This window comes from Desmodus rotundus, chromosome 6 (genome assembly GCF_022682495.2).
Source record: "Desmodus rotundus isolate HL8 chromosome 6, HLdesRot8A.1, whole genome shotgun sequence".
Classification (NCBI taxonomy): Eukaryota; Metazoa; Chordata; class Mammalia; order Chiroptera; family Phyllostomidae; genus Desmodus; species Desmodus rotundus.
The window spans coordinates 140195718-140211112 of NC_071392.1; the positions used below are offsets into that span (position 1 = coordinate 140195718).

Consider the following 15395-nt stretch of genomic DNA (forward strand, 5'->3'; position numbering starts at 1 on the left):
CCTGTTACTCCTTCCACCTGCTGGCCTTAGCCTTCCCCTCATGGCCACCAAAGGCAGAGACAACAAACCCTTAGAGATTTCCAACAGTTCACACAGCTCCCCCTGCCTCAGCCTACTCTTCCAGCTGAAGAGCCCAGGTTGCTGTTGATGGGCTTTGACCATGAACTCTTGACCCCACTTCCCTCAGCTGGGCTGACCGCAAGCTTCCTGAGATGTCATTCAGATAGAGCATCTCCTGGTGTCTCTGGCTCATGTATACACAACTATGAACTTGGGAGTACAAGGGGTGGATCCCATATGGAGCTTGAACTTTCCTACTTGATGATTGGGGTCAGGTCACTCCAGCATCACCATCCCATGAAAAACTCCTGTACAACATTTCTCTTCAGGTTCATGGGCTCAAATTCTAAGTCTGTTCATCTAGCAGCTGCTACCTTGGAAAAAACATATGCTTTGTCTATTGCTCCCTTTTGATTGGGAGAAATTAGATTCTGAATGAGAGGCTGAATGGCTTGGCTGTGACTACAGATTGGATTAGAGAATGGTTATGAATGGTTCTAGGTTTTGATTGGGTGGGAGGCACTGGACTGGCTAGTTCTGGACTCTGAGGGATGACTGGTGGTGAATTTGGACTGGACTGAAGGCTGAGTGGACTGGTTTCTTGCTGGAATCTGATTGGGTGAACAGTTGGATGGTCTAGCAGATACATGCTGGGCATGGATCCCACGCCCTGCCCTTTCATACCAGTTCAAATTAAGTGTGATATATCCTTCAAGCAGTAAGTAGCCACACACACACACACACACACACACACACACACACACACACACACATTTCCTGGTGGGCAGAACATACAGGATAGTTATTTACACCTTTGAACTTCATCTTCACCATTGTAAAGCGGGCGCGATAATCCAGCTACCTCCCCAGTCAGTCTGTTGTGAGGATCTAATGCGAGAGGAAGTATGAGACTGAGCCTTGGGGACTGGAAAGCCCCTAAGTAGGTAGGAAACAAATATGATCCCATAGAGCAGAGCAGTGCTTTACAACCTCAAAGACCTCCACACTCCCCTCCCCCTGCTCTCCGCCATGCCGGCAAGAAGTCCCATGAGGGGAACATACTGCCTAGGGAGGAATGGCCCAACTTCCTTTTGCATTTCCATCTGTCAGTGGGAACTTACTCCCCATTCAAGGCATCCAAGGAAGAATTAGAAGGCGACCATGGCAATGGGATGGGGACTGGGAGGGCCTTCGTCTTAAGTCCAATCTTAAAAAAAAATGATCAATGTTTTTGTTTAAATTTTTTGAATGGATAATACATCCATGTGATTCAAAAACCTAAACTTACATTAAAAAAATAATGCATTAAAAGCCCCATTCCCACCCCTGTGGCTCTACACCTTGCCCGGTTCACCCCATTTCCTAACGAACCACTTTGGTTAGTTTCATGTGAACCCTTCCAGTATTTATGGCAGCTAACATCTAGTGAGCACTTTCTTCCGGGGAATCTTCTAACACATGCGGTAGTCTTTTACATTAGTTATCTCATTTAATTCTCACAACAACCCTACATGGTACGTGCTGATATTAGACCCTATTTTACAGAGGCGGAAAATGAAGTCCAGAGGCTTCCGGTTGCTTCTGCTGTTGAAGCAACTTGCCCAAGTTCATTCAGAAAGTACAGGGGTCTGTCTCCAAAGCGAGAGTTCTTAACCACCAGTCACCTACCTCCCTGTTAAGCTCAAGAGCAGGCAGCATGGGCTTTTTCAAGCATCTGGAGCGAGAGTGGGGACACCTACGTTTTATTGCAGTCACTACCCGGCTTTGATCGCTGGCTTCCTTGACTGTACAATGGACAAACCAAACTCGATTCCTTCCGAAATCCCGGTGTGGAGGATCCCAACACTAACGCTTGCTCCCACCGTCTCTGCTCTCTCCACAGGAACGCCGCGAGAGCCTGCCCACCTCCCCGCCCTGGACGCCGGGCACTTCCCGGCCCCCCAGCAGTCTGGACGGCTGGGTGAGCCCGCGGCCGTGGGAGCCCGGCCGCGGGAGCAGCATGAGCAGCCCCCCGCCACTGCCTCCGCCGCCACCCATGTCCCCTTCGTGGAGCGAGCGCTCGGTATCCCCGCAACGACCTGAGACCGAGGTGCGGCCCCCCAGCCGCCAGCTGCAGGCTCTCCTGGCGCGAAACATAATCAACGCGGCCCGGCGCAAGAGCGCCTCCCCGCGGCCGGCGGGCGCCGAGAGCCTGCGGCCCTTTTCCCCGCCCAGGGCGCCGCCGCCCCCGCCGCCGCCACCGCGCATGCGGTCGCCGCAGCCTGCCCGCCTGGGCCCGGCCACCACGCCTGGGGCTACGTTCGCCCCGATCCAGCGGGGCCCGCTGCTGGCTGGGCTCTCGTCCTGTGCCAGCCCCCGCAGCCCGCTGCCCGCACAGTCCAGGCCCTTCCCCTATCGCCGCTCACCCACAGATTCGGACGTGTCCCTCGACTCGGAGGACTCCGGGGCGAAGTCGCCCGGCATCCTCGGCTACAACATCTGTCCCCGCGGTTGGAACGGGAGCCTGAGGCTCAAGCGTGGCAGCCTCCCCGCCGAGGCCTCCTGCACCACCTAAAACCTCCCCCGCCCCCAATGCATCCTCCACCCCGGGAGGGCCGAGACGGAAAGAAGAGTCCTCAAACTTGGGATACTTCAGCACCTTGTCCCCAAGGGGTGTGGCCTGTTTGGACAGCCCTAGAAATAAGGGGTCAGGAAGGAGAGCTCTGGGCTTGAGGGTGGGGTACTGACAGAGCCCCAACTCTATCATTCGGCCCTTGTGTGAACCTGGGCAAGACCCTTCCTCTGACTCTCAGCTTTCCCACCTACTTAATGGGAGTTTGGCCAAAGCAATCTCCAAACCTCTAAATGCCCCCTCCCATCAATACACACACACGCCTTGGAGAAGACAGGGTGTTGTATACATGAACCCCTGGACTTGCTGCATCCCAGGGTTCCATACTCTTCCCTCCCTCCCTGGCTCTGTTCTCTGGAGTCTGGCAAATGAGGGGTGTGTTCAAAAGATCCTAGTCCTAAATTCTCCACCCAGGTCCCGGCCTGACCGTCCGCCTTCCTGGCTCCAAGTCCCAGGCAGTAGCAGCTGTTTTCCATCCCTGCCCAGACAAGCTCTATTTTTACCATGGTGACCTTTAGAGAGGTCTTCTAGGCCAGCTCAAGGTGCCCGGTTCCTCCGCAGAGAAGAGGCGGGAAGATTCCTCCTCCCACATCCCTCTCTATGCTTTTTTCCACCCCAGCTCAGACTGCCCATGGGCATCTTATCTGCAGCCAGAGAAGAGGCAATGATTGCCCCCAGGCCCAGGACTTGAGCCTCCAGGAATGCTCTAGGTGCTTCCAACCCATCTATCCCTTCTGGGCCCTTTCATGGTAGCCCTTTCAGTGGGACATGGAGCTTTCTGCTTTACCTGATGGCCCTGAGTTTGAGGTTGCCTGCGTGGAAAGAGGGAGGCAAAGAGGTCCTTGTTATAGTAGGGATGCAAGCAGTGGCCAGGATGCATAGAGGAGCTTCTAGTAGAAAATGGTTTGGCTCAGATGACCTCTGAGGGCTCTTCCAGTCCTGAAACGCATTCTATGGTATTAGGAAGGGAGAGAGGCAGTGGTTCAACGGTTTCCAGAGTTGGCTGGTGGTGCCCTCTAGAGGTTCAGAATATCTTTTTGAGGATATTAAGTGCAGGGGTGCAGGTGGGGGAGGGTTATTGGAATTGGTTGAGGATCAAAGGTGTGTAGGAATCTAGGATGTTGCTAAAGATGAAGGAGAGAGTGTGATGTGGGGTTAGGGATAGACTTACCCTAACCCAAAATTACTTGTTAGATCTGGAACCCCTATGTGAGACTAGGAGAAGCTGGGGGACAGGATGTGGGTGGGGTGCTTGGAATAAAGAAGGGTCTAGGGATTGGGAACAAAGGCCCTGTTGGTGGGAAGATGAGCGGGTGCTCCAGCTTGGGCAACGATGAGTGGCCACATTTACCAAAGTCCTCACGTGCTTCAGGGTGCCTTGTAGCATGGAAGACAAGCTAAGACCTGTTTCAGAGAAGAGACACTGAGGCCACTGGCTGATGCGGTGGCATAGAATATCTACTTCTACCTGCATATCCCCAGAGAGTCAGCAGGAGGCAGCCTTAGAAAGCTGCAGTTCTGCCTCGCTGTGCCCTCATTTCACTGCCTTCTCCCCCGGTCCTCTCCTCTAACCCACTAGAGATTGCCTGTGTCCTGTCTCTTGCCTCCTATAGAATTCAGCTCTGGCCCTAAATAAATGCTTCCTGCATCCTTCTGCCTCCTGGGTCAATTTCAGCTGTGTCTAAAGCCCTTCCCTTCTCCCCAACCATGGGACAGTCCCTGGGACTCTGGAGGGATGACAATGTGTAACACACATGGGATGGGAGCTTGGGAAGGAGCAACCATGAGGAGAGAAAGGGAACGATGGAAAAACTCCAGGCCATAGAAGAAGTCACTGAGGTGAAGTCCTGGTCCTGTTGTCTACTGGCCGGGTGCCCTGGTGTTAGCCCACTCCTTCTCCAGGCCTCAGCTTCCCTATTTGTGTAATGAGTGAGCCGGGCTAGGTGATGTGTCCGGGTGGTATGGCCCAGGCTCTGACCACAGGGCACTGTCACTAGAGCGTGCAGGCCCAAGCTAGGGCAGGACCCAGGGCTCTGGGGCTGCTTCCTCATGGCAGGTCAGGGCTCCAGGCAGGAGGAGATCATGTCCAAGTCCAGACAATCCTAGTGAGCCCGACCACTGGATTGTTCCTCTCCTGATGGGGACATCCTTCACCCCGAGAAGGGGATTGTGACCTCACTCCCAGGCAAGGCCACGCCTGCCCTGAGAACATTTCTCACCTTCCTGTCGGAAGCTCAGGCCCTGCAGAGGCTGGGCAGAGGAATCTGAGTGGCAGGAAGCCAAGCCCAGGCCATCCACAGCAGCGTCCAGGCTTCTTCCTAAGAAGCTGTCAGACATATATGCCGTTGCACAGCGCCCTGTCACACAGGTGCAGATGCTCCCCGCCCTGGACCCAGGGCAGCTCTGCTGGTCCCGCCTTCCATGGCAGTGGTTGGTACACCTCTCCCTCTTTATCTTTAGCTGGAACCTTCCCTGAACACAGTATCCCCCTACCTCCTGATCTTGGTCCCCAGACACCTCAAAATAAATTCATCCCAAATGGATTCAGTAGCTGCCCCACCCCCAACCCTAATCTGCTCCTCTCCTGTTACCTTCCTTAGTTGCCTAAGCCAGACCCTGGACTGGCCACTTCCTCACCTCAGTGCTCAGTCTCTCACCAGGACCCAGGGGTCCCCCAGTACCCCGCAAGTCCCTCTCCTCCTCCAGATGCCCCCATTATTGCCCCCTCCAGCAACCCCCATCCCTCCTCTGACCACAGTGAAGTCCTGCCTCCCGTCTGGCTCCCTCACCCCCACTTTCCATATGGCAGCCAGAGACTTCTTTGGAAAAGTGCCAGCCTGACCACTCCATGTCACCACTTTAAAGTCTTCAACGGCTCTTTATAAAGCACACTTGCCTTTTGAAAAGCTTGCTGTGATCTGGCCCCTGCCCACCTGCCTGGCCTCATCTCTCAGCACTCCCCCACCTCCCAGTTCTGGTTCTACTTGCCGACCCCCTACCATCCTTGTACGTGACTTGGCCTTTGCTTGCAATTCCTGTGTCCTCTCTCTGCCCAGTTAACTCCCACTCAGCCTTCAAGACCCAGCTCAAATGTCTCCTCCTCTGGGAAGCCTTCCCCACCCCCAGGCCAAGCTGATGGCACCCTCCCTTGGATGCTCCCTGAGCATTTCCCATGATGCATTTCAAAGGCTTATTTACGGGCCTGACTGGGCCGGCTGAGTTCAGCACAGAGTCCTGCCTCATTTATTTTCAGTCCAGAGAGAGAGGATCAGAGAATGTGAGAAGGTGGAGGAAGGGAGAGAAGGAAGGAGGGAAAGAAGAAGGAAGAAGTGAAGGCAGGAAAGAAAGAATAAGTAAGTCAAACAAAGATATTGAAGGACAATTCATCCATCCGTCCGTCCATCCATCCATCCATCCATCCATCCATCCATCCATCCAACAAATATCTATGGTGATCCTATCAGGCCCCTTTCTAGGCACTAAGGATACAATTAGCAAGCTCAAGCGACTGGAGACTCTCAGCATTTCCAGGTGACTTTGGCGTGTGCATATGAACGTGTGTGTGTACACGTGCGTCCAAACCCTTCTGTCGGCAAGGGCCTACTGCTGCGGCACCTGTCTTCCCTGGGGCCTGGTGCTTTTAGCATCTGTCCCTGGATCCTGTTGCAGCCCGAAATAAGGCTGTGAGCCACGACGAGGCGGGAAGGATTCTCGTCAGCTGAGGCTGGAGCTGACTGCAGGGCACGCTCTGCTCACTGACCGCCTGACCGCAGTAGGAACACCGACCACTCGACTCGCAGCTTCCAGACAGAGGTGTTAATCTTGAGGGTCTCACACTCTCTCTGCCCACTGTGGTCTCACCTCTCAGGTACCAGAATCTGAGGGGAACTTGAAGAGTTGGGGGGAGTCGGTGGAGGGGATGAGCCAATTCACAGAGCTCCTTTTTGTCCAAGTGGAGGAAAAGCCCTGCAGAGGGTCTGGAGAGCGTGGGGCCTCGTAGAAACCTGAATCTTGAGCTGGGGCAGGAGGGGATCTAAGCCCTAGGTTACTCTAGGTTAAATGGGGTAGAGGTGGCTAGGATTTGAGGTGGGAATAGGTAATGGCTCTGCTTAGGACTCCAAGATCTTTAGGTAGTAGAGGGAAGCAGGGTCCCAGCCTGGAAAACGAGGGGCCCTTCTGAGTGTCTGTGAATTTCTGTGTGTGTGTGTGTGTGGCGGGGGGTTATCGAGAAACAGATGTGTGGACTGCGGAGTCCTCAGTGGTCACGGTTGGAGCATTCTCGATCATCTTGTGATCTTCACCCCAAACTCATACAGAACGCTCATGTTTGCATGCAGTTTTAGGGGGCTTGTGGATGTTCTCGAAGCCCATCCATGGCTCCTCATGATCTAGCCCAACTCCCTATGTTACAGAGAGGGGAACTGAGTCACAGAGCTGGAAAGCAACTTGCTCCCAACAATTACAGAGGGAGTCAGGGTCACTGATTAGATTCCGGGTCACTGATTAGATTCCGGGTCACCCAGCTCAGTGCCCACTGATGGGGGCTGGGAGCGGGTGTCGGGGGACCAGATGGAGGCCGGTTGTTTTTCTAAAGGAAGGAACACGGAATAAACCTGGAAGCAAAGCAGACGGGCACAGGGGTCCATACTCATTCAGGGAGCTCACAGGCTCTGTCTTCTCTTTTGGGGACAAGTTAGGGGATCTGGACCTGGGGCCTGCAGGGGCCTGGGGGGACTCCAGGCCTCATTTTACTTGTAAATTTCCTGGAAAGTGCCAGGAGACACAAATGGGGACATGGAGGAGGAGAAAGAGAGGGGTGAAGAAGAAGAGAGCACCATGGGGTGCTAGACTTACTGGGGTGATCACTTCATAAGTTATATAAATGCCCAATCACTCTATAATATTGTATGTCAACTACAATTTAAAAATAAAAATAACATTAAAATGAAAGAGAGCATCATGAAAGTTAGCTCTGAGCAGAGGAAAGGGGTGGTGGTTTTCTCAGTTTCCTTCGATCAGCCTGTGCCCTCAAGCCTTGGGGACAAGTCCTCGGGACAGTGGGGAAGGGCCAGCCTTGCAGACCACCATGTCACCACAGCCTACCCACCCAGACCCTGTGTCCCCCCTCCCACCTCTTTTAGCCACTGATCAGAGCTCCCCTGAGTCAGCAGAAGAAAACAGGTGGAGACCCCCACCTTCCCCACCCTTAGCATCCCAGCTATTTATTACCCCTGAAGAGAGAGTGTTTCTTTAGTGCATGAAAGATTGAGCATCTCCCCCACCCTCCCTGGACCTCAGCCTCCTCCTCTGCAGAGAGGCCCCAAAGGCCCTTCCAGCTCAGACAGCCCTTGCCGGAGGCTTTGGGGTGGGCTGGAGATGGATGGGCCAGGAACTTGGAGGAGGTCTGGGAGGGCAATGGAGGCGGCCTGGCCCAGTTATGGATCGTCTCATCTACAGGATGATCCCCAAGGAGCAGAAGGAGCCAGTGATGGCTGCCATGAGCGACCAAGCTGGACCAGGTAAGGTGGACCCAGCCCTTGTGCATTCCTCAGACCCCATCCTTCCTTGGTCCCAGATTGCAGCCACTCAGGCCTGCTGGCCCCAGGCCTACAAAAACAGGTGTGAGTTCCAGGTCAGCCCCGAGGGAGTGCCTGGGAAATCTGCCGCCTGGGCCCTAGACCAGGCCTGGCCCCAGCTAAGTCTTTATCTCAGTCCCAAACAGAGTTCTGCAGGCTCTGGTCCCAGATCCAGCCTTAACTGGAGCCCCAAGCTCCCCACACGCTTGTCCTTGCTTATTGAAACTGTGTGCCCCATGGGGCCCCTGTGACAGGGGACAAGGGGTGAAGGAGAGTGGGGCAGGGTGGCGAGAGCAGGCTACCCAACCAAACTCAAACCATTTCATTGAAAAGCCAACTCAGGCAATGAATAAATCACCTAAAATACATGTTTATCAACTTTATAAGACCTCTTCCAGAGCTCTTGTCATAATTTTAAAGTCTGTTTATTTGGCCTACTTTAGAGCATTTCAAGTATTTTAAAACCAAATTCAACTAAGTCAGGCCTCTTAAACTTTCGTGTGAATCCTAGTGACATGGAGCTGCTTAAAATGCGGATTTGCAGCGTCCACCCCGGGGATTCTGACTCAGTGGCCCTAGGGAGGGAGCCATCCGGTCTCCTTTCAGACAAGTGCCCAGGTGCTTCTGCTGGGGGGGGGGGGGTTGAGGAGGTGGGTGCTGGGGGCCGTGAACCGAGCTCTGATCAGCCCTCACCCAAGACCGCTGCTAGGTCTGGCCTCCCAAGAAGCACTTAATCATGTTGAACGGCTTCATATGTGAGTCATCCTTTTAACCTATTTTGTATGTTCTTGCCTCCTTTTGTTGGAGTCAAGTCTCCTTTTCTTATTCCATGATGTCATGTGCTGAAACGCACAGGCTTCGTGAAGTGCTGACGCTCTAACTAGAAGAATCGGGCCCCGCATTCCCTCTTCTTGGGCCCAAGTAATTCATCAGACCCCCAAATATCGACATGCATCATTTATGCCAGACTGGAAATATGTAAACCATCGACTATGGCTAGCGTAATAATTAAAGACAATTTTGAAACTAAAGAAAAGTAGATAAAAAAATAAAAAGAAAAAAAAAAGAAAAGTAGAAAGAGAAAAAAACGCATGGTTTTGCTACCAAAAGATACCCATTATAGAAGAATAATAATAAACACACCATTATTGTTATGTATAGTCTTTTATATTTTTACATGTGCAATACATTTTCTTGTTAAAAAAAAGAAAAAACAGTGCAATTTCCAGCCCTCCCCCTTCCTATATCCCATAAGCCATCACTGCGAATACTAGGTATATCTCCCTGCAGGTTTTTCAATGCATGCATGAGCATATATTTATTTTTTTAAATATATGAGTGGGCCCGGGCTGGTGTGGCTCAGTGGACTGAGTGCAGGCCTGCGAACCAAAGGGCCTCTCTCTGGTTTGATTCCCAGTCAGGGCACATGCCTGGGTTGCAGGCCAGGTCCCTGGTGGGGGCGCCTGAAAGGCAACCACACATTGATGTTTCTCTCCTTCTCTTTCTCCCTCCCTTCCCCTCTGTCTAAAAATTAATAAATAAAATCTTTAAAAAAAAGAAATTACTTCTAAAAAATAAATAAAATAAAATATATGAGTGGGACCTTAGAATACCAATTCTTCTGAAACTTACTTTCCCCCCTTTGCATCTACAATATATTTATTTCTGCCCTCAACATGTAGAAGGTGCTCTCTCTAATTTTGCTGAAAGAATGAAAAAAACCCTTAACCTCCTTTTTGAAAAGACTGTGTAGGAGTCCAGCCTTGAATGGACTGAGGCTCGGCCCCTGAATGGCCTCAGGGCTGCCTGGTGACCACGTTCATCTCTCTGACCCGGTCCCCGCCCCCCCCCCCCCCCCCCCCCCCCCCCGTCACAGCGCTCTCCTCAAGCCTCCAGTATCTCCTCCTCCATCTTCATTCTCAGCAAATGACCTTCCTTCTTCTTTCACTGAGGAAAGTCCAGTCACCAAAAGGGAATGTCTGCAGGCTGCCTCCTCCACGTCTGTCCACTTGCTTGTCCCTGGGTCCACATTCTCAGTTTTCCTTCCCGATGTAGCAGACGTACCCTCCTTGCCCCTGTCTGAAGCCAGCCCTTCTAGGTGGGCACCAGACACCCTCCCTTCCCTCTCCCCAGCTCAAGAACTCCTGTCTGTCCATTGCACTGTTAAGTTTTCCCGTCAGCTCACAAACATGCTGTTATTTTTCCCTCTTTAAAAAGAAACACACAAACAAACAAATATCCCTCTTGACTCCACACCCGCCGTCAGCCATGGCCACATAGAGCACATGGCATGGAGCACAGCCCCTCAGAGCAGCTGTCTCCACTTTCTTCCCCTCCTCTCTTCCTCTCTTTTTGATACCTTATCAAGGGGACCTCCAAACACACATAAAGTACAGTGTGCAAATCCCCATGGCCCTCCTTTCATTTCTGGAATCCAAAGCAAATCCAAAATTGCATGTCATTTCATGCTCCGAATACTTCTGAGTCCATCAAAATCATAAAAAGGACATTAACCCACATGCCACAGAGATAGTAGCACACGGAAGGACAAAATTGGCAATATTGATTGAATATTGCCTAATAACTGGACTCATAGTCAGCCTTCTCCAATTTTCTCCTTTGTTATAGTGAAGATCCAAACAAGGGCCACTGTTTTTATTTGGTTGCTAAGTCTCTTAAGTCCCCTTTAATCTAAAACAACCCTCACTTATTCTCCCACGTCATTCACTCCTGTGAACAAGCCAGGCCAGTTGCCCTGGAGAAGGTGCCACCTCCTAGAGGTGGCTCATTGCTTCCTCGTGGTGCTGCTCTGTCCATTTTCGCTGGAACTCTTTCCAATAAGCCTTTTACACCCAAACACTCCCCAGCAACTGCTTTTGTGAAGATCACCAAGAGTAACCACACGTTAGCAAAGATCAAGATCAATTTAGTCCGCATCTTACTCCACACATCAGCAGCTTGTGATTCCATGCGTCACCCACCTCCCCCAAAACACTTTCATCATTTGGTTGCCAGGACACCACATCCCAGATTTCCTTCTGCCTCACTGGGTGCTCCTGCTCGGCCCCCAGGTCTGGCGTCTCACCTTTTCAGTGTAAATGTTGGAGGCCCAGGGTGTAAACCCGCTACAGTCCTGACTGTAAGAAAAGAAAGAAACGCGATGCTCTTCACTGGAAACAACACAACAAATACCACCGGTAGCTCCCCATGCCCCCATCTTTACCTCAGGTCAGCCTTCTCCCAGGAACACGAGACTCTCCACTTGGACGCATACCCAATTTTGGAGAAAATCAGGGGGCTTTAAATATGGAGTAAGCATTATAGAAAAAAAAAATTGGTTCACTCTGGAAAGGCGGAGATCTTTAGTTAATTAAAGAGGTTACAAAGCATGGAGGCTATGGTTTCATTTTGGTTAAAATCTCATATATGAAGGATATATACTAAGATGTTAATAGTGGCAATCTCTGAGTGGTATAAAAACGGTATTTTTCTTTCTCTTATATCTGTATTTTCTAACTTTCTTCAATAACATATACAATGTTTCATAATAGTAAAGGGTTATTTCAAAGTTAAAGGAACACATGTAAGACTGGACTCCTGGCTCTCCCACACTTTCTCCTCCTCCAGACCCTCCCCATCTCCAGGGGGGGTGGCTGCTCCGTCCTTCCAGTGGTTCAGGACAGAAAGCCTGCCAGCATCCTCCACCGCTCTCTCACACCCCAACCCATGGCTCACCTTTAAAAGGTGTCTAGGATCTGACCATTTCGCACTGCCTTCACCTCTGTGGGCAAAGAGCTGGCCAGGATATCCATGGAATAAAGAAATGCAAGCTGGCCACTGAGCCCGAGAAACGGCACTCAATTTCAGAGTGCCAAACATGCAAATTAAACTCTGAGGTGTCAGCATTTCTGCCCCCCAGGTGGGCAGAGTCCCCTGAACGATGACACTCGGTGCTGGCCAGTGCAGGGAGAAGCTGTGATTCTCATACACAGAGGACAGTGCTGTGAGGAGGTCCCCTCAGAGGTGGCTCCCAGTGACCTGAGTGTTAGGCAGTAAGAGCTCCCTCTGGCCTCCCCCACAGAGCCTTTGCTGGACTTGGGCAAGAAGCTGAGCGTGCCCCAGGACTTAATGATGGAGGAGCTGTCGCTGCGCAACAACCGGGGATCCCTCCTCTTCCAGAAGAGGCAGCGCCGTGTGCAGAAATTCACCTTTGAGTTTGCGGCCAGTCAGCGGCCGGTAAGTTCCACTGTACTCACAGGGCAACTGGGGCCCAGAGGAGGCCAGTGGTTTGCCTCAATCCAAACGGTGAGCCAGGTGAGGACCTCTGGCCCCTGGGGAGTCCCTCAGGCTCCAGGTAGGGGAGGCTGTGACGTTCCCCGCAGACTGGTACCCCGCCTTGCTGTGTGACCCCAGGAAACTGTCACCTCCTCAGGCACCTCGATCCAGATACAAAACATAGAGTGGAGCGGGCAGGAGGAGCTGTGGAGCGAGGGGACCCTGGCTCCTACAAACAGTGCTGACGAACAGTCCTGTGCTCTGGGCTGAATGTGCAGCAAGCAAGATTTAGATCAGACTGGATCTAAGATGGAAAACACAGGATGCCTTTCTCTCTCCTTGCCACTGGAAGGAGGAAAAGGCTGTGGAAGAGTCGGCTGCTGGAGAAAGGAGGCAAAGGATGGTTTATCCTCGGGCTTCAGAACGGCAGCAGGTGGTTTCAGGCACTTCCGATGTTCAGCCCTGCTCTACCCAGTTTCTGGGTGAGACAGCAGCCACTGAGAAGGAGTCATATGGCAGAATAATAAAGATGACAAAATGCCTACCTTTGCTATGTGCCTCAGACACTGCTAGCTAATCACTTCACATGTTATAAGCTCCTTTTCTACTCAACAAGCGACATTATTAGCATCATCATCTGCATTTTACAGAGAAGGAAACAGGTTCGGGGAGGTTATCGGCCCAGAGTTAATATTATAATAGCGACTGCCATATATAGAGCATCACTCTGCCCAGGCACGGGGTTTAGGGCTCTGCACTATTAACTCACACCCCCAAAACCCCAGGAGGCGGGTGCTAAGATCATGTGCCCCCCTTTGTTCAGTGGAGGGTGATCCCTGGCCCCTTGCCAAGCTGGCTTCCCTGAGGCTTTATTTGCTACCCAGCCTGCCTAGACGGTGGCTGGAAGCGCCAAGGGGACGGTGACAGGAAGAGAGCAGCAGGGGAAGGTGGTGAGCATAGAGGGGGACCCACAGCGGGGGGAACCTGGGGATGGGGCCTGGCGACTCCAAGGCCCGTTGTCCGCCGCCTCTCAGCGCCCACCCTGTGCCCAGGTTGCCAACGGCCCGGAGGAGCAGAACTACCGCTCCGAGCTCCACATATTCCCGGCCTCGCCTGGGGACCCCGAGGACGCCCAGCCTGCAGCTTCCCGGGTGGAGCGCGCCCCTAGCCCCAGTGCCCTGGCACCAGGTGAGTGGCCTCCGGGTCCGGGACCAGAATCGATGGAGGAGGTGGGGAGGGATGTCCAGAACGTGGGCGTGCTCCACAGCAGGGCGAGAAGAGAGCCCAGAGAGCGGCTAGTCCACCCCCTTCCCAAACACACATCCGCCACGGACCCAACACCAGACCAGTGAGGAGCAGCACCGCGCCCCAGGGCACACAGCGAGTTCGAGTTCGGATCCCAGTCGAAACTGGGATCTGCACCCCAGCTCGCGATTCCTCTGCTCCAATCCTTGTTTCCAGGGGTGGGGAAGGGTACCCTTCACTGGATCGACTTTGGGCGTCACATCCTCCCCCCCCCCCGCCCCGGCTTTCCCAGCTTCAGTCTTCCCTCCCCCAAACGCATCCGCCGGGTGGGTGGAGGGAGTAGGGTCCTAGGAAGAAAGGAAGCCACGTGCCCTGCTCCACCTCCAGGCTATGCTGAGCCACTCAAGAGTGTCCCGCCAGAGAAGTTCAACCACACAGTCATCCCCAAGGGCTACCGCTGCCCGTGGCAGGAGTTTGTCAGCTACCGGGATTACCAAAGAGATGGCCGAAGTCACACCCCCAGCCCTGCGGAGTATCGAAATTTCAACAAGTAAGGCGGGGTGGGCAGCTTGGAGAGAGCGCAGGGGGGTGCGGGCGCCAGGCGCAGCCACACCAGGGGCTGCATTTCCTGAGCACTTGCGACAGGCCAGGCTGTAGCTGAGCGTCATAAACGTTTATTGAGCTCTTGCTAGAAGTTACTAGGACTCTTGCCTCAGCACAGAGGAGGTGCTCAATAAATGCACAGGGAATGGGCCACACATCCCGTTCCATGTGTGGGGCAGGTGCTACAGTTTTTCCTATTCTGCCTGTGAAGAGACCTGCTCAGGAATATCAGTAACCTGCCCTACATCCCAAAGCAAGGACGCAGGACAGGGCTGGGGCCTGAGTCTGACTGCCTGACCTCAGAGCCTGGTTTCTTGTCCTCCGCCACTGCTGCGTGCCACCTCTTTGATGCACATCCAGGTGCGCATCCGTCCCTGATGGGGGCCCCAGATCTCGCCAGTCCTAGGTAGCTCAGCCGTTTCCTCATTTTCATCGGTGATCTGGGAAGCGGCCTGGAGGCTGCCCCAAAGCGGGGAGTGAGGGCCACAGAGGAGTGGTTTGTGCTGTTTAGAGCATGGGGCCTGGATGTGGGCTTAAATTCAGGCTCCTCACCTGACTGTGTGACCTTGGGAAAGTGACTCAACCTCTCTGAGCCTCCATTTCCTCATCTGTGAAATGAGACTACCACAGTATCGACTTCACAAGATCGTGGTGAGGATGGTGTGAGAAGCCTTAGGCAAAGTTTCTGGCAAGTAATAAGCTCTCAATAAACAATAGTGGCTACTATTATTATTGTTTACAGGTTGAAATGCTAGCTGGAAAAGCTAGTGGGGAACAAAGGGACATATTTAACATTTTTCCCTGAGAGCTCCCAAAACAAATCATAGCAGTCAAGATAGGAACTCGGCACTGGAGGAAGGCCGTGGGCTGGGGCATGGATTTCAGTTACGATTGGCCTCCTCAGTCTGACGCGATTCCTAAAACATGCCCTCACTGCGGAGCATGTGAGTGTGGAGGGTCCGTGGAGACCAGGCCATGGTCCAGCCCTCCCGACACCTGCTCAGACCACGTGTGCAGACCGCCTC

General features: G+C 52.9%; 2 protein-coding genes across 9 annotated transcripts in view; both read left to right on the forward strand.

Moving 5' to 3' along the window:
- The window catches only part of SYNPO (synaptopodin), a 62963-nt gene extending 58575 nt beyond the window's left edge, over positions 1–4388 (forward strand). For 3 of the 6 annotated variants that reach the window (XM_053926585.2, XM_053926587.2, XM_053926586.2), the window contains one exon: positions 1943–4388. In XM_053926585.2, coding sequence (XP_053782560.1) covers positions 1943–2614 — 672 coding nt within the window. In that variant the 3' untranslated portion in view covers positions 2615–4388. The remainder of the gene's footprint in view (positions 1–1942) is intronic. The other 3 variants (XM_053926589.2, XM_053926588.2, XM_053926590.2) reach the window with 1 other exon arrangement.
- Positions 4389–5547: 1159 nt separating this feature from the next.
- Positions 5548–15395, forward strand: part of MYOZ3 (myozenin 3) — a 373398-nt gene continuing 363550 nt past the window's right edge. For 2 of the 3 annotated variants that reach the window (XR_011651372.1, XM_045185158.3), the window contains exons 1-5: positions 5550–6539; positions 8129–8190; positions 12329–12483; positions 13575–13710; positions 14155–14317. Coding sequence is in view for 2 of the 3 variants with exons in the window: in XM_045185158.3 (XP_045041093.2) it covers positions 8130–8190; positions 12329–12483; positions 13575–13710; positions 14155–14317 (515 nt within the window). In the remaining variant the exon portion in view is untranslated. Of the gene's footprint in view, positions 6540–8128; positions 8191–12328; positions 12484–13574; positions 13711–14154; positions 14318–15395 lie in introns of all 3 variants that reach the window. The other variant, XM_053927217.1, reaches the window with a different exon arrangement.